The following is a 24,034-nucleotide window of genomic DNA, read 5'->3' as shown; positions in this document are numbered from 1 at the left end:
TTCTCACGTCTTGCGGTCGCAGCTGGCCAAGAGAAACTCGCGGGGCAAAGGGAAACTAAGGGGTTAAGGCGACGAGCTGGAGAAAGCCCTGAAAACGAAAAAAGCGACCCCCCACCCCCGGCTTAGCCCCACTAAGTAAGCCCCTCCCCTCCGCCACCGGGGCGGTAGCCGCGCGTTCCCTCCCTCCGCCCCTCGCTTACAAGACCTAATGAGCTCCCCCGGGAGGCCGAGCAGCAAGCCCGGCCCGGAGCGAGGAGGCTTCGCCGCGCGCACCGCGCCAGGGCGGGAGCCGGGCCTGGGCCGCGGGCGGGAACCGGCCGGGGGCGCACCGGCCGCGCTGCGGGCCGCCGGGGAGCCACGGCGATGGCAGTCCAAGCGGCGCTTCTCAGCACGCACCCCTTCGTCCCGTTCGGTTTCGGGGGCTCCCCGGACGGGCTGGGGGGCGCGTTTGGAGCCCTGGACAAGGGTTGCTGTTTCGAGGACGAGGAGACCGGGACGCCGGCGGGCGCGCTGCTGGCTGGCGCCGAGGGCGGGGACGTGCGCGAGGCCACCCGCGACCTGCTCAGCTTCATCGACTCGGCGTGCAGCAACATCAAGCTGGCGTTGGACAAGCCTGGCAAGTCTAAGCGGAAGGTGAACCACCGCAAGTACCTGCAGAAGCAAATTAAGCGCTGCAGCGGCCTCATGGGCACCGCGCCCCCGGGCCCGCCCTCCCCGTGCGCCTCCGACACGCCCGCCAAGCGGCCGCTCGTCGCCGCCGGCGCCCAGACAGTCGCGGTCCCAGCCCACGGGAAGGCGGCCCCCCGGCGGGAGGCGTCGCAGGCCGCTGCGGCGGCCAGCCTGCAAAGCCGCAGCCTGGCCGCGCTCTTCGACTCGCTGCGCCACGTCCCCGGAGGCGCCGAGTCGGCGGGGGCTACAGTAGCGGCGCCGGCGGCCGGGCTCGGCAGAGCAGGCGCTGGGGGTGCAGGAGGGGACGCGGCCGGCCCCGCGGGGGGTCCATTGGTCCCTGGCGCCAGGAAGGTCCCGCTGCGGGCCCGCAATCTGCCCCCGTCCTTTTTCACCGAGCCGTCCCGGGCAGGCGGCGGCGTGTGCGGCCCGTCGGGGCCCGGCGTGAGCTTGGGAGACCTGGAGAAGGGCGCCGAGGCGGTGGAGTTCTTCGAGCTGCTGGGGCCCGACTACGGCGCCGGCACCGAGACGGGCGTCTTGCTCGCCGCGGAGTCCTTAGATGTGTTCCCCACCGGAGCCGCTGCCCTGCGGGGACCCCCGGAGCTGGAGCCCGGCCTCTTTGAGCCGCCGCCGGCGATGGTGGGGAGCCTCCTGTACCCTGAGCCCTGGAGCGCCCCGGGCTGCCCCCCAACCAAGAAGCCGCCCTTAGCTGCCCCCCGCGGTGGCTTGACCTTGAACGAGCCCTTGCGCCCCCTGTACCCCGCGGCCGCGGACTCCCCAGGCGGGGAGGACGGGCCTGGCCTTTTGGCCACTCTCGCCCCCTTCTTCTCAGACTGCGCTCTGCCCCCGCCGCCGCTGCCCCAACAGGTGTCCTACGACTACAGCGCGGGCTACAGCCGCACCGCCTACTCAAGTCTTTGGAGAGCCGACGGGGTTTGGGAAGGGGCGTCCGGGGAGGAGGGGGCGCACCGGGACTGAGTGCGAGGTGCCCTCCCCTCCCAATAGAGACTGCTGTGGGGGAGCTCCCGCCTAAAGTACGATGGGAAAATGCACGTGGAGAGGAAAAGGGATTTTTAAAAATTCAATTAAATAAAAGAAACTTAAGAAAACGATAAGAGAAGTGGGGGGTTGTTTTAGTCACAGCCTCGTGTTTAAAAAAAAAAAAGCCGTTGGTAGGCTCTTACCGGATGAGACGAGCCAAGAAACCAAGACGGGGTTTGGAGAATGGGATGGGGATTGGAAGGGACAGGAGATGGCTTTTGTAGCCACCTGTCCCTTCTTCAGCTTTTCATCAAAAGGTCAGTGTATTAAGTGTAACTGCTCCTAGCAAACAGTGCCCTGGTCCCTCCCCTTCCGCCCCCTTTGAGTGCGTTATGAATTAAAGCCTATATTGAAAAGAATGGAGCAGAGGTATGTTGTTATTGATTTGGGTGTTTTGTATAGGACGGTTTTCCATGTGATCTCTTTGCCCTGTTAGGTGAGAATGGTATTGAGGACGTGAGGCCAGTGGCCACTGAGGACCTCCCCTGCGCTTGTCCTTGGGTGTGGAGCTCTCTCTGTCACTCTTCCTCTTAGGTTTTTCTGGCTCCCTTCCCTCTTCCATCTCTTTATCTCTGCCACTCCTATCAGTGCCGTTGTTCACTTCTCTTCTTTTGGCCTCTCATTGCTCTACCTGATATCTTTTTCTGTGGGCTTTTCTTGCAAATTTCTGATGTAAGAGGCTTAAATTTAGCAAACTCGAGGTCCCTTTCCCTTCTTTCTTTTTCCCGTTCTTCAACCACTTTGGGAGGGAGAAACTGGGCAAGTTATAACCTCTTTGCATCAAAGTTTTCTTATCTGAGAGGGTGGGGATGACAATATTCTTCCACTTTTTACTTCTTCACAGCTTGTTAGATAGCTCAGAGGGAAAATACATAATATGCCTTGAGACCACTGCAGGGGTGTGTGTGTGTGTGTGTGTGTTTTATGTACATGTGTAAATGGCTTCCGCATATGGAAGCCATTAGGATTGTGAGTCCCATGCACTTTGTTGGCCCATCTATTTGCCTGATGATTGCCCTTTCCCTTACAAGCTGTACACCTCTTTCCCCTCCCTCCCCCTGTTCCACCCACAGGCTCCGTTGGTTTCTGCCTCCCTGTGCTTCCTCACTGCCTATACCCACATCCTCTCCATGCAAGGAAATGGTGAAGGTATGATGTTTCCAAGCAAATCTCTTCCCTGAATAGCAGGTTTGATGAATGGCATCTGAAGGCGCCCTGGAGAGGAGTGTGATCTGTTCATCTAAGGGAGATTTGAGGAAAGTCAGAGAAATGTTTTAACCAGCCATGAAGTGGCAGAGAGGACATGTGGCATATCAGGGTGGTTGAGGGGCAGAGGAGGAAGGAGTGCGTGGGAAGTGAGCCATTGGGGAAAAAAAAGGTCGGGGGGAGCCCTTTGCAGACTGGCTGGCAAAAATGTCCCATGAAAACAGCACCCAGATAATGCAAGATGTTGCTACTGGTTATGTTGCAGAGGAGAGCTGCCTCTATTCAAGCAAGCAAGACCCATCATAAGAAAATCGACATGTGAGAAAGTTGAAACCAGTGTCATAAAAAAGATTTTAAAATCTCGGTCAATGTTTGTGCAAAAGTACTGTGATCTTTTCAGAAAAGAATTTGCGAAAAAAACAAATGGTATTGAGCCTTGGCAGACAGCTTTAGATGCATCCCTAAGTCACTTTCTTCTGAATAAAACCTGTCTTAAGAAAGCACCACAGGAAATAAAACAGTCTTGTTAACTATGAAAATAACTTTTACAATTTGAGAAACTTGGTGTCTTATTAAATTTCAAGGTGGTGAAAAGTGATTAATTCCATTGTGTTAGCAGAATATTATTCAGCAATTACTTAATTTGTTGAAATTACTTTATGACGAATACAGTCCAGGATAGAGGTGCGCAGCAGGAAAACGTGAATACCCCTGTGACAATTACTAAGTGTCACTGCAATGTTTCTTAATTTCCTCTTCCTTCTTACCTAGTTTATAGTAAAACAAGGTCTCTCTCTCCCAGCATCTTACTTGCTGTGCCTTTCATTAAAAATGATAATACCAAAACGGTGTGTTTCCGTGTGCCAGCACTAAGCTGGGGACCAACTCACTGAGCCTCTCTCTTAAGAGTCAGATGACGTAAGTGCTGATATTCCCATTTGAAAAGTGAGGCTCAGACAGAGTAAATAGCTTGCTGAAAGGAAGTAGTGGATCCAAGATCCAGATCTAAAAGTGACTTGTCACCAAGACCTGCCTGTTGCTTGTGAAGTTCTGCTGGGCTTTGTTAGTGTGCATGGTCCCCAATCCCCTGTATGATGCTGCTAGCAGGGACTCAGCTGCACCACTGTTAACTTTGGGGGCAGGATATGCTTTGCTGTGGGGGCTGTCCTTTACAGAGTAGAAAGTTTAGCAGCATCTCTGGCCTCTACCCACTGGATACCAATAGCACTCCCCTAGTTGTGACAATCAAAAATATGGCCCTTACTGCAAACCCCAGTTGGGCAGGTGGGGAGCAAAACTGCTACCAGTTGAAAACTGCTATGCTAGACAAATACATAAGCAGTGTCTACTGGGTGCCTGGCACTTTCACACACATGATCTCATTTAATTCTTACAAAGACCTGTGCTTAGGCATTGTTATTATCCTCATTGTTATAGGTGAAAAGTAAGAAGGACAAAGGGAGGGGCTTAATCAGTCAGCTTAGCTACATCTCATCTCTGCTAATTTACCAGCCAGGGACTAGCTATTTAACTGTATTGAAATGCAGTCTTCCCATTGACAAAACTGGATGACCATCACAAAGGGTTATCTTATCTTGAGGCTTTGGCATGGAGTACATATAAATGGCCGAAGAGGGAGAGAGAGTTGTTAGTATCAAGCAGCCAAGGCTTGGCATTATGTCAAGTTTCTAAACCCTCCTGCTATACAGGATGCCAAGAATGTGTGTCTAGCCCCCATGTAGCCTCCAAATTGCTCCACCTCCGCGTCCTCTTCTCCCCACTTTGCTTTGCAGTCTGAGCTCATGTGTGTCTGACCATGCCCCCTACCACAGTACAGTAAGGCGTGCGCATTAATAATAGTCCTGCCAAAGGCTGAACATATTGTTGCTTCCTCTCACGTGTCATTTTCTCCCACAGCCTGTTAGAAAGTATTTTTGTCTCCTCTTTGGCCACATACTTGCCTGTATACAATTCTTTTTAAATGCAATGGTAGATAATTTTCAAGACTCAAATTATGTCATAAGATGCTCATAGCTGTACAACTTTGGGCAGGCTAGGCATCCTAGCCTGTTGGTAGCAATAATTACATTATATGCTGCATATTCATGATTCCCCATGACAGCTGGGCAGTCCTTCGTGCCTGGGGGGTGTTTCAGTGTCTTCTTGCATCTTCTAAATGGCTCTTCCAAGCCTCTGTTATCTCCATTCAAGCCTCCACTCTACCCCTCTCCTCACACCACATCCTGACAGGGTGGAGCTTGTGTTGTAATCTCCTCACTTCCCAACTTTCACATACAGGATTTTCTCTCAGGCAGGCAGACCTTCTCCTGCTCTGGGGGCTCAGCATCCTGCCTCTTCTACTTCAGGAAGACAAGATGCTGCTCCACCCATTATCCTTATTCTCCTTTCTCTCCAGCCTCATCCTCACTTCTTCCTTTCACTTTAGAAATAAGCCTTTAGCATGGTTTAAAAAATAAGAAAGAGGGGATAGAGATGTGAAAATCTCTCTCAATCCTGTTTCCTTCTCCAGATATTACCTTCTTCTGTTTAGAGTTGAGTCTTTCAGAAAAAGAATCCACACCTTTGGCCTCCATCTCACCTGCTATTTAAACCTTACCTGTTTTGAGTCCCAGGCTGACTAATCATCCCAGTTTGCATAGAACTGTCCCAGTTTTAGCACTGAAAGTTCCACGTACCAAAAAGCCCCCCAATCTAAAAAAATGACACAAACAAAATTATTTTTAAAACAGAGAGACTCACAGACATTGGAAACAAACATGATTACAGCAGGACAAGAGGGGGAAGAGAGGGATAAATTGGGAGTTTGGGATTAATAGATACAAACTACTATGTGCAGAATAGATAAACAACAAGGTCCTAATGTATAGCACAGGAAACTGTATTCAATGGCTTGTAGTAACCTGTGATGAAAAAGAATTTGTATATACTTATATGCATAACTGAATCACTCTGCTGTACAACAGAAACTAATACAACATTGTAAATCAACTGTAATATAAAAGATGGGAAAGAAAATAAAAGACTTGGAATAGTCATAACCCTGTTAAATATAATAGCTGTGTTCCTGGCCCCTGCAAAAATAAAGATTCACATTTAATATTAGCATATTAAAGTTTCTGAAAAGAAAAAAAACAAAACCAAGCGTTCTCAAAAAAAAAGAACCCCCCCACCAAGCCCCGGGCAAACTGAGATGGTTAGTCCCTCTAGTTCTGCCCACTTTTCCCCCAAGTTGTTCTCACTGAAGCCCCAATTACCAACCACAGGGTCTTCAGCCTTAAGCTTCCGTGGCCTCTGTGCTGCATCTGAAAAACTGGGCTCCATCTGCCTAAAACTCTTCCCTTTGGTGTTTGGAACCTCATTTTCTTTTGGTTTTCCTCTAACTTCCTGGCCAGGCCGCCTTCTCTTTGCAGGGGCTCTCAGACACTGGTGTGCCCCAGGGCTCCCTCTCTTCTGCCCTGTGCTGTTCACTCTCCACACATTCTTTCCATGTGCAGGTGGCTCTTCCCAAAGCTTCCTCTATCACTAATGCACTGATGACCCCCAGCCTCTCAGCCTCGGTGTCTTTCCTCCATCCTAGAGCCAGTTCCCCATCTATTTCCTAGACATCTTCTCCTGGGGGTCAGGGGCAGTCTCATAAACTCCTTGAACTTTATGTCCCAAAGTTAAACACACACACAACCTGAGTGGCCACCGTCAACCAAACCACACTTTTTCTTGTAGCCTCTCATCCTGTCCAAATGGTTACCAAGGCTTACTCTGTACTACCCTTTAAGTCAGTATGTTTCAATTATTTTTATTCATGATCTCTAGAAAAACTTCATTTTGCATCATGTTCTAATACATCCATATGAACATATCCATGGTTAATAATATAAATCTTATTAGGTTATTATCTATATTAATATTCAGTGATCTGTTTCAATAGGTAATTTTTAAAAAGCTATTTTTATATATAGTGGCTAACATTTGCAAATCTTTAACTCCCAAATCTATCCCTTCCCACCCCTTTTCCCAGTACCATAAGATTGTTTACTGAGTCTGCAAGTCTGTTTCTGTTTTGTAGATGAGTTCATAATGTCCTTTATTTTTTTCTAAGATTCCACATGTGAGTAATATCATATGGTATTTTTCTTTCTCTTTTTGGCTTACTTCACTTAGAATGACGATCTCTTGGTCCATCCATGTTGCTGCAAATGGCATTATTTCATTCTTTCTTATGACTGAGTAGTATTCCAGTGTATAAATATACCACAACTTCTTTATCCAGTCATCTGTTGATGGACATTTAGGTTGGTTCCATGTCTTGGCTATTGTATACAGTGCTGCCATGAACATTGGGGTGCATGTGTCTTTTTGAATTAGAGTTCCCTGTGGATATATGCCCAAGAGTGGGATTGCTGGATGATATGGTAGGTCTATTTTTAGTTTTTTGAGGAATTCCCATTTTGTTTTCCATAATGGCTATTTCAATAGATAATTAAAGTTTTTATTACTAGTTCTTGCTAAGAGCTATGTGATACACTGATATTTTCTTTTCTACTTTTTTTGGCATTTTATTATTTTTTATTGAAGTATAGTTGATTTGCAATGTTGTGTTAGTTGCTGGTGTACAGCAAATTGATTCAGTTATACATATATATATTTTCATTATAGATAATTATAAGATACTGAATGTCATTCCCTGTGCTATACATCTTCTCTATTTCTTAATAAAATCCATCTATTATCCATTAGGTTGCTGTTATGACTCACTAATAGGTTAGACCTGCAGTTTGAAAGACCCTGTTTTAAGCAACCCTTGCATGTCTCCTCCACTCTTTTGTCAATGACCTTTCTAATTTGGGCTCTTGTCACCCCTCACCTCACTGACTGCTATAATCTCCTAATGACCTCCTTGTCCCTGAATTCACAGTCCTTTAATTCATCCTTCCCATTGCTCACTGATGTGATATTGCTAAAAAGGCAACTCAGGTGCCATTGCTCCTTTGCTTAAAATTGTTCAAGGGCTCCTTGTCATTTCTAAGGTCAAGTTCAAAGTTGTTAGCTTCAACACGTGGCTCCTGTCAGCCTCTCTAGTCTCACTACCACTCCCCTATTGTATCTGTTACGGAACTCTAGTACTGATTGTACAGAGATGCTTGAATTCTCCATATCCAAGTCACTTACATGAGTTTATTCCTGTTCTACCTATACCTAGAATGCACTCCTCATTTTCTCTGCTTGCTAATTTCTACTAAACCTATCATTCTCAGCTTAAGTGTCGCCTTTTTAAACCTCTCTGGATCAGTTAAGCACACCTACTCTGGAATCATCTGTGATACTCCAAGACCTCAGGCTTATCTTCTTATAACAGTTAATTATACTATTGTAATAGTAGTTATTCCTCTGCCTCCTCTGTAGGGGGCAGGTACTTACATCTGACTTCCTATCATTTTCTGGAATCTAGCAATAGTTACCTGTAATAAATGATTACTGGATGATTATTACGGGGCTTTAACGTTGAAAAAGAAATTTCACATTTGTGCTTCACCCCAAACTTGTCAAATGGCCATATAATCATATGCCACTATATGTTAAGGACTTACTGTGCCAGGAGTGCCCCCTTTCTGTGGAAAGCCTAATTGTGGCAGAAATTGTGTATGTGGCAAGAACAGCCACGCTAGTCATTTTACTGAACAAAAGGGCAGAGTTATTTTGCCTGGAGCAGTGCGTGTGGTAGCAGGCATAGAGGATACTGTGACCTGCTTTCTGTCATTTGTTCTACCCATAGAATGTGAGCAGCATTTTCCTCTGTGACATTAACAATAACTAGAAGTCCTGTTCTCAGGGAGTCTAAAATTGAGTTGGACAGTTAAGACTACAGATACAAGAGACGTTTAGTGCCAAAGTGAGAGTGAAGAAGCAATACAGGAAAATAATCTGAGGGATGTCACAAAGTGCTAGATAGTTTGATGGCTAAATGAATAGTATAAGCAGGTATTTTTTTCACTTTCAAAATGTAATGTTCTTAGAAACATATTCCAAGTTGAGAAACATCATGTTTATTTTTTCACAGAATGTGATGGCAAGGAGAGAGAGATGGGGGGTGGAGGGAGAGAACAAATATGTAGTTAGAGTCCTGGCTTCAGGCTCAAGATCACTTGTTACCTAGAATAAATGTTATGGGCTGGACTGTGTCCCCTCAGAAAGATATGTTGAAGTCTCAACTCCCAGGCCCTCAGAATGTGACCTTATTTGGAAATAGGGTCTTACCTAATCAGAGATTATCAAGTTAAAATAAGGTCTCTAGAGTGGGAACTATTCCAAAATGATTGATGTTCTTATAAAAAGGAGAAATCTGGACGCAGAGAGATGTCTCACAACGAGGGAAGACAGTGTGAAGACACGAAGGGAGAAGATACCCACGTGACTGGAGTGAGGCAGCTCCAAACTAAGCAGTGCCAAGGATTGCCCACAAACACCAGAAGCTGAAAATGGCAGGGAAGTGTCTTTCTCTAGCACCTTCATAGAGACCCTACCGACACCTTGATTTCAGACTTCCAGCCTTCAGAACAATAAATTTCTGTTGTCTTAAGTGGATTAGTTTGTGGCATTTTGTTACAGAAGCCCTTGGAAACTAATAATGAACATTATGACAAGTAAAATTAAATCCTATTTGTTGTGCCACACAGAGGTTTTGTAGTGTGCTGAAACAAGACTTATGTAACCATGCCATTATTTTATTTTATCTTATTTTATTTTATTGTGTTATTTCATGTCATGTTATTCCATTGCATTGTGTTGCATTGCATTTTAGGGAATACTGGGAAAGGGACTCTGAATAGATGTAACACAATCTCTAGAAGCTGTCCACAATTAGAGGGACAGGCTCTCAGCAGCCAAGAACGCCAGGGAACGGACTGAGCAGCTCAGTTCATGCCCAGGCTTGGTCAGAATGAGGTGCATCTGGCAGCGAGCAACTGATGCCGACAACTTGTTACGCACTCTGAGACTGTTGTTGAACCTTATCGCAACCAGCTTCACTTGGCTGTAAATACTCAGCGTCTGGGCCGGTAAGAACCCATCCTGACAGTGCATGGGGGCAGTCTGCTCCTCACCAAGAGATGGTCTAGGTGGGAGGGTATAGCTCAAGCGGTAGAGCGCATGCTTAGCATGAACAAAGTCCTGAGTTCAATCCCCAGTACCTCCTCTAAAAATAAACGAATAAATAAACCTTATTACCTCCCTCAGCCAAAAAAAAACACCAAAACATTAAAGATATGGTCTAATGGCTCCCTGGTGGTGGGGGTAGAGTGGACAAGCCCCTCTGTGTTCAAGATGGTGCAGCCTCACCCCTCCCCTCCTTGATGCATTCTTGATCTGTGTGATTTTTGCCCTGTCTCCCACTAAGTTCAGCTGGGTCTGGAGCTCTATGTGGACATCCAGCTGGGGCCTGGCCCTTTGTCTTCACAGGCATTGTGTGCGTCCTGTTCATTGTTGTACCTCCAGGGACGACCTGTGTCTGACATACAGGGACTCAAATTCTTATCATGTGAACAAATTGCCAGCCCTCCTTGCTATTGGCAAGACTTGTGCTTCCTTGCTACCAAATTTTCTACCACCTTCAGCCACTGCTTCAAGATGCCTTCAAAGATGAATTGGAACAAAAATGCTGCTTCTCGTGTGACTTCCTTTCCTGGATTCTAACAGCTCTGAATGTCTTACCTACTCCTCTCGTCCTCTCTTCCCCTCACATCCAAGTCCCAGTTGTCTCTGGGACCTTGTGACTAGGTCACTTTCCTGGACTCCAGTCCTATTCAGTGCCTCTAGCCCTGTTCCAGTTTCTTTGTAGTATTTACCCCACAAAGACTCCCTCACTCTTCACTTGCCCAAAAGAAAGGTCTTTGTTAAAGTCAGAAATTGATAGAATTGTTAAAAACACAGGAAATTAAATATATAAGTCATGATTCTATTTGTTTGGCAACAAAGTAAAAATGAACTATTTTGTTTAAGGTAGAAAACAGTATCAAGCAGTATCAGTCAGTAGAAGTGAGGTTAGCAAAATGGTGGAATAAATGGTCCCAGCTTCAGTTTCCTTCACAGAGAGACCAACTAGCAATTGAATAGGACAGGACGCCTTTGTGAAGATTCCAGAACCCAGGAGTGAGGCTGAAGCATACCCTTGGATCACAGAAACTAAGAAAAACTGCATTAGAAGGGTAAGAGCAGTACTTCACTTTGATAGCATCACCCCCCACTCCCCCGGGGCAGCATGGCTCTGCACCTGCAGGGTCCTGGGGCCTCAGTTCCTCCTGTGGGATAAAGAGAGTTCAAGGTGAACATCCAGCTTCTGCAGCATTTCAAGATGCTTCCAAGGAAGCCCACTTCAGTCTTGTCTCCCAGGAATCATTGGGGAATCTATAGGGTTAGACCACCAGGGATCAGTTGGAGATGGAGAAAGGGATGCGGCTCACAGCCAACAGCACATAGATCTTGGCTGACTATGTTCCTGCTGTTGGCAGTGCCTAAGCAGAGAGCCGAGCCAGCAGTCCTGCCCATCTACACAGCCCAGCTGGTGGACCTTTCTGACCAGGGAGCTAGATAAGTGGTTCTGCCCAGTTTGGATCCCCAGCCAGTGGGCTGTAGTTCTCATCCTGTTTCTCCACCTGGACAAGGTGCCAAGCCCCCAGCCCTGCCTGATTGCTAAGCATAACTTCCAGCCTTGCCTAACGAGAGCCTGGCAAGAGACCCCGATTAGCCTCTGAGCCCAGTTTATTGCCCTCCTTAGGCAGGGAGCCAAGCCAGCAGCCGAGCAGCAGAGCACAGCCTGTGGCCCCGCCCAACCCGGGAGGCTGGGCACTGACCCTACCCAGTGTCAGAGCCTAACACCCAGCTTGATTGCTAAGTGTACTCAGTGGCCCAGCCTGATCGGGGAGCCATTCCAACAGCAGAGTACAGCCAGTGGCCTGTCCAGTTGTGCATGACAGCCTGTGGCCCTGTCTGATTATCCAGTTAAGCCAGCTGCATTTTATGAGGCTGGCATTACCCTGATATCAAAGCCAGGTAAGAACGATACAAGAAAATTAAATTACAGGCCAGTGTCCCTGAGGAACATGGAAGGCAAAACCATCAACAAAATGTTAGCAAATCAAATTCATCAGTATGTTAAAAGGATCATACACCATGATTAAGTGGAATTTATTCCAGGCATTTGCATAAATGTGATGGGGGCCAGAGTTGGCAAATGTGTGGCAAGAACCACTCCTCACTCCTGCAGTCTTGGCAGATATTGCTAATTCTGTAGGCTGCGCTTGTGCTCTGACCCTGAATTTAGTTCTATTTACTGTCATTTGCCCGGATTAAAACCTGTTTTCAATCTGGCATTGAGTCAGTGCCCCAGAACAGATCCAATGCTTGAAGACTGACTCACACTATCCAAATGCACAAGGGATCCCAGTGTCTAAACCATGAGTCCTCTTGCTAATAAGAGTGAGACACATAAGCCTGCATCAGTTCATGCCTGACCAGGAGAATCCCTAGTATCTACCTACACAGACAACAAGAACACCAGAACAGCACCAAATGAGCAGGAGCTCGGAGCAGGAGCGGTCTAACTTGCATAAACTTATCCACAATTTGGACACAACTATGGCTAAATTTATTTTTTTTTACATTTTAAAAAAATTGAAATATAATTAATACAGTTGACTGTCAGTTTACAATGGTATGTCAATTTCTGGTGTACAGCATAATGTTTCAGTCATACATATACATACATAGATTCTTTTTAATATTCCTTTTCATTATAGGTTACTATAAGATATTGAATATAGTTCCCTGTGCTGTACAGTAGGACCTTGTTTATCTATTTTATATATATTAGTTAGTATCTGCATATCTTGAACTCCCAGTTTATCCTTTCTCACCCTCTTTCTCTCTGGGTAACCATAATTTTGTGTTCTATGTCTGTGAGTCTGTTTCTGTTTTGTAAATAAGTTCGTTTATCTCATTTTTTTAGATTCCAGATACAAGTGACATCATATGATACTTTTTTTTCCCTCTTTCTAGCTTACTTCACTTAGGATGACAATCTCCAGGTCCATCCATGTTGCTGCAAATGGCATTATTTTATTCTTTTTTATCGCTGAGTAGTATTCTATTGTATAAATATACCACAACTTCCTTATCCAGTCATCTGTCAATAGGCATTTAGGTTGTTTCCCTGTTTTGGCTATTGTAAATAGTGCTGCTATGAACATTGGGGTGCAAGTAGCTTTTTGAATTAGAGTTCCCTCTGGTTATATGCCCTGGAGTAGGACTGCTGGATCATATGATAAGTCTATTGTTAGTTTTTGGAGGAATGTCCATACTGTTTTCCATAATGGCTACACCAAACTACATTCCCACCAACAGTGTAGGAGGGTTGCCTTTTCTCCACACCCTCTCCAGCATTTATTGTTTGTGGACTTTTTAACAGTGGCCATTCCAACTGGAGGGAGGTGATACCTAATTGTAGTTTTTTTTTCCCATTTCATAACATCTTTATTTTACTCTGTTTCAAATTTCTTAGGCAAGCGAATTTGTCAAAATTCAAAGAAAGCTGAATTTGATTAAAGAAAATAACTTTCAGCATTTGTTCCAATGATGAATATATTCCGCTTGTGTTGCTAATTTATTTGATCTTTTCCTTTGAGATTCAATGAGGAAGGCAAGGATAATCCAACAATTGTACATAATTTCCATATGCCTTTATAATTTCTTTTAAACGGTTTTTTAAAAACATTTTTTTATTGAGTAGTAGTCATTTTACAATGCTGTGTCAAGTTCCAGTGTAGAGCACAATTTTTCAGTTATACATGAACATACATATATTCATTGTCACATTTTTTTTCGCTGTGAGCTACCACAATATCTTGTATATATTTCCCTGTGCTATATAGTATAATTTTGTTTATTCTACATTTTAAAATCCCAGTCAGTCCCTTCCCACCCTCTGCCCCCTTGGCAACCACAAGTTTGTATTCTATGTCTATGAGTCTGTTTCTGTTTTGTATTTGTTTTTGTTTTTTTTTTTTTTTTGGATTCCACACATGAGTGATCTCATATGGTATTTTTCTTTCTCTTCCTGGCTTACTTCACTTAGAATGACATTCTCCAGGAACATCCATGCTGCTGCAAATGGCATTATGTTGTTGGTTTTTGTGGCTGAATAGTATTCCATTGTATAAATATACCACATCTTTATCCAGTCATCTGTTGATGGACATCCAGGCTGTTTCCATGTCTTGGCTGTTGTAAATAATGCTGTTATGAACATTGGGGTGCAGGTGTCATTTTGAAGTAGGGTTCCTTCTGGATATATGCCCAGAAGTGGGATTCTTGAGTCCTATGGTAAGTCTATTCCCAGTCTTTTGAGGAATCTCCATACTGTTTTCCACAGTGGCTTTCCTTGCTTCCCTCTTCCACTCTTAATGACTTAGATGTCTTCTTTTACAATTTTGTGTTTATTCTATTTGTAATTCATGGTAGTTATCACCTTTGAAGTTATGAGTTTCTCATTTTTGTAGCATCCTGCTTCTTTTCTATTTAGAGTAGACCTGTCAATATTTCTTTTAGCATGGGTTTAGTGTTGCTAAACTCTTTTAGTTTTTGCTTGTCTATGAAGTTCTTTATCTCTCCTTCTATTCTAAAGGATAGCCTTGGTAGATAGAGTATCCTAGGCTGCATCTTTTTTTCATTCAGGACTTTGAATATATCTTGCCACTCCCTTCTGGCCTGTAGTGTTTGTGTAGAGAAATCAGCTGAAAGCCTTATGGGGGTTCCCTTGTAACTCACTCTGTGTTTTTCTCTTGCTGCCTTTAGGGTCATTTCTTTATCCTTCACTCTGGCCATTTTGATTATGATCTGTCTTGGTGTGGTTCTGTTTGGGTTCTTCCTGTTTGGGACCCTCTGAGCATCCTGTACTTGGATATCTGATTCCTTCTTTAGTTTAGGGAAGTTTTCAGTCATGATTTCTTCAAATACCTTTTCCATCCCCTTTGTTCTTTCTTTCCCTTCTGGAACCCCTATTATGCATAGATTGGCACGCTTTATATTATCCCATAGGTCCCTTATATTGTTTTCATCATTTTTTATTTGTTTTCTCTCAGCTCTTCTGATTGTGTTCTTTCTGTTGTCCTGTCTTCTAGGTCACTTATTCGTCCCTCTGCATTATCTAGTCTGCTTTGCACAGCCTTTAGGTCAGCTCTCATCTCAGCAAATGAGTTTACTAACTCTGCTTGGTTCTTCTTTATAGCTTCTATTTCATTTTTGACATATTTTATATCTCTAAACACTATTTCTTTTAGTTCCTTCAGTACTTTGATCACTCCTTTTTTGAAATCTTGATCTAGTAGGCCATCAATGTCTATTTCCTTGACCATGCTTTCAGGGGATTTCTCTTGATCTTTTAATTGGGAGTGTTTCCTCTGCTTCTTCATATTGCTCATATCTCTCTGGCACTGTGGCCGGTGGGCAGGTGGGTCACTCCCCCTCCCGATGCCGCAGTCAGATGCTGAGCTTGGGCGAGGCAGGTGGGCGGATCTTGCTCCCTCCCAGCACCTTGGTCAGGTGCTGCGTTCCTGCCAAGAAGGCAGGTGGCTGCCCGCCCTCTCCCAGCGCCTTTGCTCCACTGCTTTGTGTAGCTGCCTGCTCCGCCTCGGGTTGGCGCTCCGTAGGCGGGCTCAGGGAAGACTGCGGAACAGCCCTGCCCCTGCTCTGTGCCAAATCTCAGCTCCTTGTTTGTCTTGGTGGCGTGAGTTCTCTAGGGTGCCAGGGCAGAAAGATCCTATCTGTATCGGGCTGTAAACAAGTGTCAGTCCTGCCTAGGAGGTCGCAGAGCCCCCCAGGTGCGGATTCAGGGCTCGGCCCCACCCCCACCCGGGTGCTGCACACAGATGGCAGCTGTGGCTGTGCCTGCCTCTCTTCTTGCCAGAAGCGCCAGTAATGTCGCCGCAGGTCTGAGGAGACAAAGGCTACGGCACCCCTCCCCCCAGGGCACATCAGCCTTGTTGCTTTGCTTTTTTCGCAATTTATGGGGGACCGAGGTTGTTCTGCTCCATATCCCCTCCCAGACACAGCACGCAGCACCCTGGAGTGCCCCGGGGCTGCCTCAGTGCAGCCGCCCCCATCCTCCGACTGGCTCGGGCAGCCTGTTGCGGCCCCAGCTGCTAGCTTGTGTCTTGGGCTGGGTGTTACAGGGACCCTTTGTGCCCGTTCAACTTAGTTCTGTCAGTTAAGGGGTGCTCGGGGCAGATCTGAGCCTCGGAGGCTCCCCCTCCATCCCACTGGCCTCTCCGTTGGAGAGGGGGAGGTTCAACGAACAAGCTGTAGTCCTCCTTTGCTGCTCCCTCCCCGTGGGACCAGTCCCACACTGTTTTGTTTTTAATTCTTTCTTTTTTCCTTTTCTCCGACCAGATTTTTGGCGTCTTTGTCTTTCGAAGAGGGTGATGTTCTGTCAGAGTTCAGCAGGTGCTCTGGTTGGCTGAGTGAGTCCGTAGATGTGAGTTTTGGTGTATTTGTGGGAGAGGGTGAGCTACAAGTGTCCTTCTACTCTGCCATATTGGTTCTCTCCTCTAATTGTAGTTTTGATTTGCATTTCTCTGATAATTAGTGATATTGAGCATTTTTTTCTTGTGCCTATTGGCCATTTGTCTGTTCTTATTGGAGAAATGCTTGTTTAGGTCTCCTGAACTATGGCTAAGTTTCTTCGTGTTTAATTAACTGCTGAAGCACTTACTGCCTTATTTTCATTAATTCTTAGTATCTTTCCACTAGAATATTCCCCTCTTCCATAGTATGCCAGAACCTGGAGGCTTACTCAGTCCGGTAGACATACAGTCCAACAAGGATTCAGACTGGCTTTGCCATTCAGGTGAGTTTAGAACAGGGGTCTGATAAATCTGCTACTGTCATTGCTTTTTATGCAACTTAGGGTCACAGAGTTGTGCACTGTAGAGCATACACAGACAGATGAGTGGAAATGAAAATCCAGCCCATGCTTACTCTAGGACCACTAAGCTGTGCACCCAAGGAAGGGGATGCCTTCTTCTTCATTTTAAAATTTGTGTAAAGGCACTGTATAGGTAGCTCTGATCCTGGAGGTCACCAGTGGAAACTGGTCTTACTCAGAAGAACAGACCTGCTGGTACAGTTGATCCCATTTGCTGTGAAGTTCCCACGTGCACTGAGGGAAGACGATCTCCTCGCAGGAGCATTAGGTCAGGACTCTTTTGGAACCACCACCTCAGGGACCCAGCACCTCCAATACTTGCCTTCCTCTCTTTCTAGGGTCTACTTGGGTCACCAACTTTTACTTTTCAACCCTTTCTCTGAACTGTGGGGGTTATGGACTGAATGTGTGTCTCCCCAAATCTGTGTGGTTATGTTTGGAGATGGGGCCTTTGGGTGTTAATCAGGTCATAAGGATGGAGCTCTTATGAACGGAGTTATTACCCTTAAAAGAAGAGGCCAGAAAGCTAGCTCACTCTCTTCCTCCATGTGAGGATACAGAAAGAAGGGGGGCCTTACCAAGAACCCAAACATGCTGGCACCCAGTTCTCAAACTTTCAGCCTCTGGAACTGGGAGAAATAAATGTCTGTCATTTGAGCCACCCAGTCTATGGTAATTGTTACAGCAACCCGAGCTGACTAAGAGAATGGGGCTCCTTATTTATAAGGGTGCCTTCTGCAGGGTTCACAGTTTATTTCCTTTTCCAGCCAATTCTAGTCTAGCTGGCAATTCCTAACTTCTGGTAGGGGCCAGGGTTGGAGGGTCCTGGCTACATTACTTAGGTGGTCTGAATGTCTAGGGGCATCTTCGGAGCCAGGCAGGCAGAACTGAGTATTGATTCCTGGTTACCCAATCAGCTGTGTGCCCCTGAGCAGAATTCTAAACCAGAGCCTCAGCTTTCTCTTCTGTCCAATGGCAATAATGAACCACAGAGAGTTGCGGCTGCAATAGATGACTATATACAGTCCCAGGCATTATATTATGACCTTTAAAAACCTGTCACTATAATTGTTACCACTATTGCCCAGAAAGGCCTCAGCCGAGAGCAGGAGAAGGGCCTCGGTCTTCTGGTCCTTTTCTTCTCTGCATCCAGTGAGGAAGGGCTCTGGATGCCCTGGGATTTTCATCTCAGGATTTAAATGGTCACTGGAAGCTCTGGCCTGATCCCTCCACAGTGTCTCGGAATCCGTGACTAACTGGCCCCTTCACATGAGCTGGTTCCTAAAGGAGCGATGTGGAGGGAGCCTTTCTCCCAGAAGGCAGAACAAAACCCGCACAAAGGACTCGCGGCGGCGGCGGCGAGTGATGTGTCCTCCCTGGAGTGTGCGTCCTCCCTGCACGCTTTGTGCTCTGGTCCTGGTCCTTTTCTCTGCTGGGAGCAGGCCCCACTATGAGGGCCCAATGGTGGGTGGTCAGCTTTGTGACCAGGACACCCGAGTCCTGGGTGCAGAGTGCTGCTGAGAACCTGATCTCTCAATCCATTCTGCCCAGAACAACAGGATGCCATGGCATGGCAGGGAACCAAGTGGCCCAGAGAAACCCGGACACACTTGAACAGTAGCCCAGAACTCGGACAGAATCTGAATCTCCTTGGCACAGGCCTGGGTCATGGGTGGCTGCCAGGGCAGCCGTTCTCGTCCACACAGCGGCATGAGGAAGCAGGGAGCTGCTACATGATTTTAATTACTAGCTTCTCTCTGAGCCGGGCTGCTGTTCAGCTGGGGTTGGATGCTGGGGGGACTTACCTTTGCTCCTGTGTTTCCCCGCACCCGCACTGCCCAGAGCAAGTTGGAAAACAGTGGAGAAGGGGAAACAATCACAGTTCCAACAACAGCGACCTGGACTTGCACTGGGCAGGCACCCAGGTTGACCTGGGCTGAATTCTATTGCCGCCTTTCCTAGTGATGCCATCGGTAGTCACAGAACCCTCTAAGCGTTGGTTTTCTCTCTGGAGAGTGGGAACAAAAACATTGCCTGCTGTTCAGGGTTGGTCTGATCATTAGGAATCTTGTGTTTAGCTACTGGCAAAGGGCCAGGCACACAGCAAGCTCCCAGGCAATGGGAGATATCCTTATTTCAACACTGTTACTTACAAACACTGAATAGGTCAGTCACTTGATCATTTTTGAATATCATCTCTAAAATGAGGACTCTGGTGTCTCCACATGGTGGTTGTTGAGTTGAGAGAGAATGTAAACAGCTTCCAGCAGAGCATCTGCTGCCTTCAAGACATTAGTAAATGTTAGTGAAATCTGAAAATCACATAGTCAGAGAACAATCCCCTCCTTAGCTGTGAATTTATTTCCCTTTAATATGGAGTTTGAGGAAGATCAAAGTCCTGTTGACTCTTTGAAGATTCTCCACTGTAAACTAATACTTGCAGCTGACTTTTAGGTCAGAGTGATATTATTTCTTCTGTGTGAGATTGTCATTTCCTTTCGGCTAAGGGAATAGTTTCAAACACAACTTCAAAGAGCAAGTCATGTACTTCCCTTGGAGAGCAGACTGGTCCTCAGTCCTGACTGATCTTCAGAACACCTGGCGTGAGGGGAGGGCTGGAAAAACAGCCTCAGCTCCACCAATACTAGCTGAAGTGGTTGCTGCAGCCAGGCCAGGGATGGAGCCCAGTTTGAGAACCACTTTTGTGTGCCATGTGCATCTTGTGAGGGTACTGGAGGACTGGCTGTTTATTCTATTACCTGCTTGCTCCCCAGCCTCTGTCAATGCCTTTTTTGTTTTTCTATTTTCCTTATTCACATAACTTACAAAATGTTCAACTACAGCATATGAAAGACAGGGCTAATCTTGACACTGGACAAAATTATAGGATCATGTTTGATGAGAGAAAGGAAGAGATTCTTTTCTAAATATTAAAAAAAATTTAAATATTTATACTCTATGTGGCAGTGAGTGGAGAAAATTGGCCTTTTGGCCATTAAAGTGTTTGATGTTAAGGTTAAAAAGCCTGTTTTAAGAAGGAACCTGGTGGGGAGAGTATAGCTCAGTGGTAGAGTGCATGCTTAGCATGCACAAGGTCCTGGGCTCAATCCCCAGTACCTCTGTTGAATAAATAAATAAACCTAATTATCTACCCACCACCAAAAAAAAAAAAAAAAAAAAAAAGAGAGAGAGAGGGAAAAAAGAGGAAATCTGGAAATGTGAATTACAGCCTTAGCCCTGCCAAAATGGGCAGGTTGCTTAAACCTCCCTGAATGTCAGTATTTTCCTCTATGAAATGAATATTGTGATGGCACTACTTGTCCCTCTTACTTCATTATGCTGTAGTGAGGAGTCAGGGAATTGAAGCATTGGCAGTATTTTATAAAATGCAATGTAACAACGTAAAGAATCACAAGTTCTGCATCTGCCTCTAACTTGCCTTCTGATCTCAGGCAAGTTAATTTTCATTTTAGTCCCTCAGTTTCCCCACATGCAAAGTGGGACCAACAATGCTTAATGCTGACCTCACTGGGAGGTCATGATGACAAAGGTGAGGGCGTTTGGGAAAGCACTTGCAAAAGCTGGAAAACTGTATTAAATTCCTGTAGTGTTATAGTCTCCCCTTCATGAAGATAAAACAGAGATAGGGAGAGATGAAGTCCTACTGAACATTCAGGCCAGAGCCAGGGTTTTGGCCTGGCATAGACGGCTCAGCGTCTCTGCCTCCAGTAGGCATCCTCCATGCCCTGCTTAACTGCACTGACCTCTCTTTTCTCTCAGTTGCTAATCTTCCTGAGGTATAGGCAGGCCCAGACTCATTCTTCGGATGAGGCCAGGAAGAATAGGGCCATTTATGTCTCTGCTCAGATGACTGGAAAATCCTTTTATCCTGCTTCACTGAAAAGCATCTCAAATCAAAACTTTCGGCATCTGACGGCCTAAAGAGCCACCTAGTGATGACACGTGCAAAGGACTCCATCTTTTGTCAGTAGCTTTATTGGCATAAGGATAATAGGAATGGATTTGTTTTCTTCCTCTCTTAAATTTGTGCCTACCCTGCAACCACCAGATGGAGACTGACGTAACTGTCCACCTTCTCTGCTTATAAACAGATGGCAGAGTGAAGCAGGATGAAAGCTGGGAACCCCTTGCAAACCTGAACTGCAACAAAGCATGGCTTCCACTCTCAGCTCCCAGTTTGTAGTTAGATGTGTGCATGTGACTAAGTTTTAGGTGATGGATTGTGAATGAAAGTCATATGCTTCAGTTGTATGTTGGGCCCCTAGAACTTCCCATGTGTGATCTCCATGCTTTTTCTCCTTTGTGCTTTGATGCAGATGGGCATGGCAATCTTGGAATTCTTGTGTTGAAGGTGGAGCCACAGAGGGAAGGAATCTTGAGTCTCCAAGTCATCACTTAGAGGAGAGCTGCCAGCCAGTGAAGAAAATCTCTTTTGGACTTTATACAAGTAAGAAATAAACCTCTCTTATGCTTGAGTTGTAACTCAGCTTTGCATTTGTTTGTTACAGAAGTTATGGTGAACTTAACCAATACAGGTGTGTGTGTGCTGGTTGTGCTAATCAGATCAACCATGGGAATTCAAGACAGGTTTACTATGAAGCCAGTGAAACTCTATCTTTAGGGCTCTTCACTTGCACAAGACCCTTCCAAGGCCAAGGGTGTGTGTATCTGTGTGTGTGAATGTGTGTTCATATGGTTATATTTTGTGCCATTTGCAGAAGGTATTCTCAACTGCATGCAATTGGTAAGGATGGCTGTCTCCTACCTTTTCAACTTCCCCTCCATCACACTTTACTTTGTATTGGATGCTACTGGAGAGGCCATGGGATTTTTTGGATCCATCTAATGGGAAGTTGTGTGGAATGCATTTGGTTTGAGTTTAGTGAATATGTTTATGTGGTCTTTTCTCTCTTCCATGGAGAATTAAGTTATTGCTAGCTGTTTAGCATAGCAGTGGTTTCCAGGAGTATTCATACACTCACTGTGCAGTTGTTAAAAGAAGGTGCCTGGTTAGAGGTTGTATTGCAATAGAATCTGTTCTAAAGTGCCTGGTCCAGGAAAAATATGAGTAGTAGAGAAGAAACAAAGTTTGATATGTATGGAGTCAGAAGATGGTCTGTAGAAATTTCTTCTAATCTATTGAATGTATAAAACTAGAGAATATTCAGCTCTCATTGATGCTTTGTTAAACTTGAATTTCTCTCTTGTCAGAAATATACTTGATAATTTTTAAAAAGCATATATAATCCTAAACACTTTACATGTCTCCCCTTTTTGATGTAAATAGTTTAATTGATAAAACTTTAATATACATTTAAAGGGCATTTCTGAAAGATGTTTTGGAACACTTCAAAACAGTTGAATTACAGAAATTACAGACTTCTGAGTTTACCTTACTTTGACAACTTTAAATTTAGTTATTTTCAAGGAACTGAGAGAAAATACAGATAAAAGTAACAGAATATCAAATATGAAAGCAATAAATAAGATGAGGAAAATAATAAAAATTATTATGACTATAAGAAGTTATTTGAAACAAATTTTTTTTTCAGATCATGCCCAAAATAGTAGTTCACTAGAAGAAAGAAATTGCAAATAGAAGTAACTAGTAGTCTCTTGGATTATTTGGTAATCCATTTGCTAAAGAGTAGTGAATTATATGAACATATCAGAAAAGATTTAAATTTCTTGATAATTTGACACAATATTCAGACATTGAAAAAATGATATAAAGCTCAAAATCTCCATGACAGCAAGAATATTGACAGCAAACTGGTTAATGAAAATGATAATTCAAGGATGATTTAAGACTAGTCACTGCACACAGAAAAATTGTGAAATACTTTGAAATCTTAAAGTTCACACATGAAAGAAAATTAATAGAGGTTTTCCCAAATTTTGACAGCAATTCTAAAATTTCACATGACACTATCAATAACAATTTGTGAAGGTGAAAAATACTTTCCTAAAATATAGAGAAAAAAAATCACTCATGCTAGAGGAAAGACTAAATTGTCTATTTTCTCCATAGAAAATAATATTGCAATATCATTGCCATATGATGGTGCAATTAACAAAAACATAGTCAAAATGTAGGACAAAAGCATTTTAAGAGCAGTGAAGAAAAATACTAATTTACTTTTTAGAATTTTGTGATGTTTGTGGCATTTGATAGCTTTCATAAATCTGTTATTTGGTGTGATTTTTAAAAATTTGAAATAAATTCTTGTATAGTGATTAACTTTGTGATTATAAGTTTGGATTCTGTGTCTTGATAGGGTCCTAAATTTATATAAGCTATTCTCCACAAGATCCCAATTCATGCTTGGGCCTGGAACCTGTTGGTACCTTCCTTGAGTGAGGCTCTGGGAGACTGACTTCAGCCTGTGATCTCAATGTCCTGACCAGTGGGAGGCGCTGGTAGGAGGAAACCATGTGGGTCTTTGATTCTGGCAGCGGCTGTGTTCCTCTTTGGCTATATACTAGTTTTTTATTGCTGCTGTAACAAATCACCACATTTAGTGACAAAACAACACCCGTTTATTGGCGCACAGTTCTGGAGCTCAGAAGTATGGGTAGGCTTAACTGGGTTCTCTGTTCAGGGTCTCCTAAGCCTGAAATCAAAGTGTCAGCTGGGTTGGGTTGTTATCTGGTGGCTCTGGGTGGAGGCTGGGATGTCTACTTCCAAGCTCATTGAGGCTGGCAGATTCAAGTTCCCACCGTTATAGGACTGAGGTCCCATTTCCTGGCTGGCTGTCAGCCCAGCTCCCCTCTTCCCCCTACAAGCTGTCCACATTCCTTTACAAGTAGCTCCTCTGTTTTCAAGCCAGCAGTGACTTTGATGGCTAGCTTGTCAAGTCCTCACGGTTTGAGTCTTTCTCCTTCTTCTTTTACTAGCTAGATAAAGTTCTCTGCTTTTAAATGCTTATGTAATTAGATTAAGCCTATCTGGATAATTTCCCTTATTTAAGGCCACTGGATATTTTGATAGGATATTTGGGTATTTTGATAATTTTAATCTACATTAAATATGTAGATTGCTTTGGATAGTCTGACCATTTTAACAATATTAATTCTTCCAATTCATGAACACCGGTTATCTTTTATTTC

At 44.8% G+C, this 24,034-nt stretch overlaps 1 protein-coding gene and 2 long non-coding RNA genes across 5 annotated transcripts in view; all 3 read left to right on the top strand.

Moving 5' to 3' along the window:
• Positions 1-24,034, top strand: part of LOC116155405 (uncharacterized) — a 360,132-nt gene that overhangs the window by 34,296 nt on the left and 301,802 nt on the right. For all 3 annotated transcript variants that reach the window (XR_004139321.2, XR_010383250.1, XR_010383249.1), the window contains exon 6: positions 21,241-21,371. This is a non-coding gene — a long non-coding RNA (uncharacterized LOC116155405). The remainder of the gene's footprint in view (positions 1-21,240; positions 21,372-24,034) is intronic.
• Positions 239-1,775, top strand: FAM181B (family with sequence similarity 181 member B). The gene has a single exon (XM_010990174.3). The coding sequence runs from the start codon at positions 364-366 to the stop codon at positions 1,642-1,644; it is 1,281 nt and encodes a 426-aa protein (XP_010988476.3). The 5' UTR covers positions 239-363; the 3' UTR covers positions 1,645-1,775.
• On the top strand, positions 9,776-16,398 carry LOC135322595 (uncharacterized). Its single transcript, XR_010383251.1, has 3 exons — positions 9,776-9,986; positions 11,017-11,132; positions 16,369-16,398. It is a non-coding gene; the product is annotated as an uncharacterized LOC135322595 (long non-coding RNA).

This window comes from Camelus dromedarius, chromosome 12, assembly GCF_036321535.1.
Source record: "Camelus dromedarius isolate mCamDro1 chromosome 12, mCamDro1.pat, whole genome shotgun sequence".
NCBI lineage: Eukaryota > Metazoa > Chordata > Mammalia > Artiodactyla > Camelidae > Camelus > Camelus dromedarius.
This window is presented reverse-complemented; position numbering and strand designations above follow the sequence as displayed.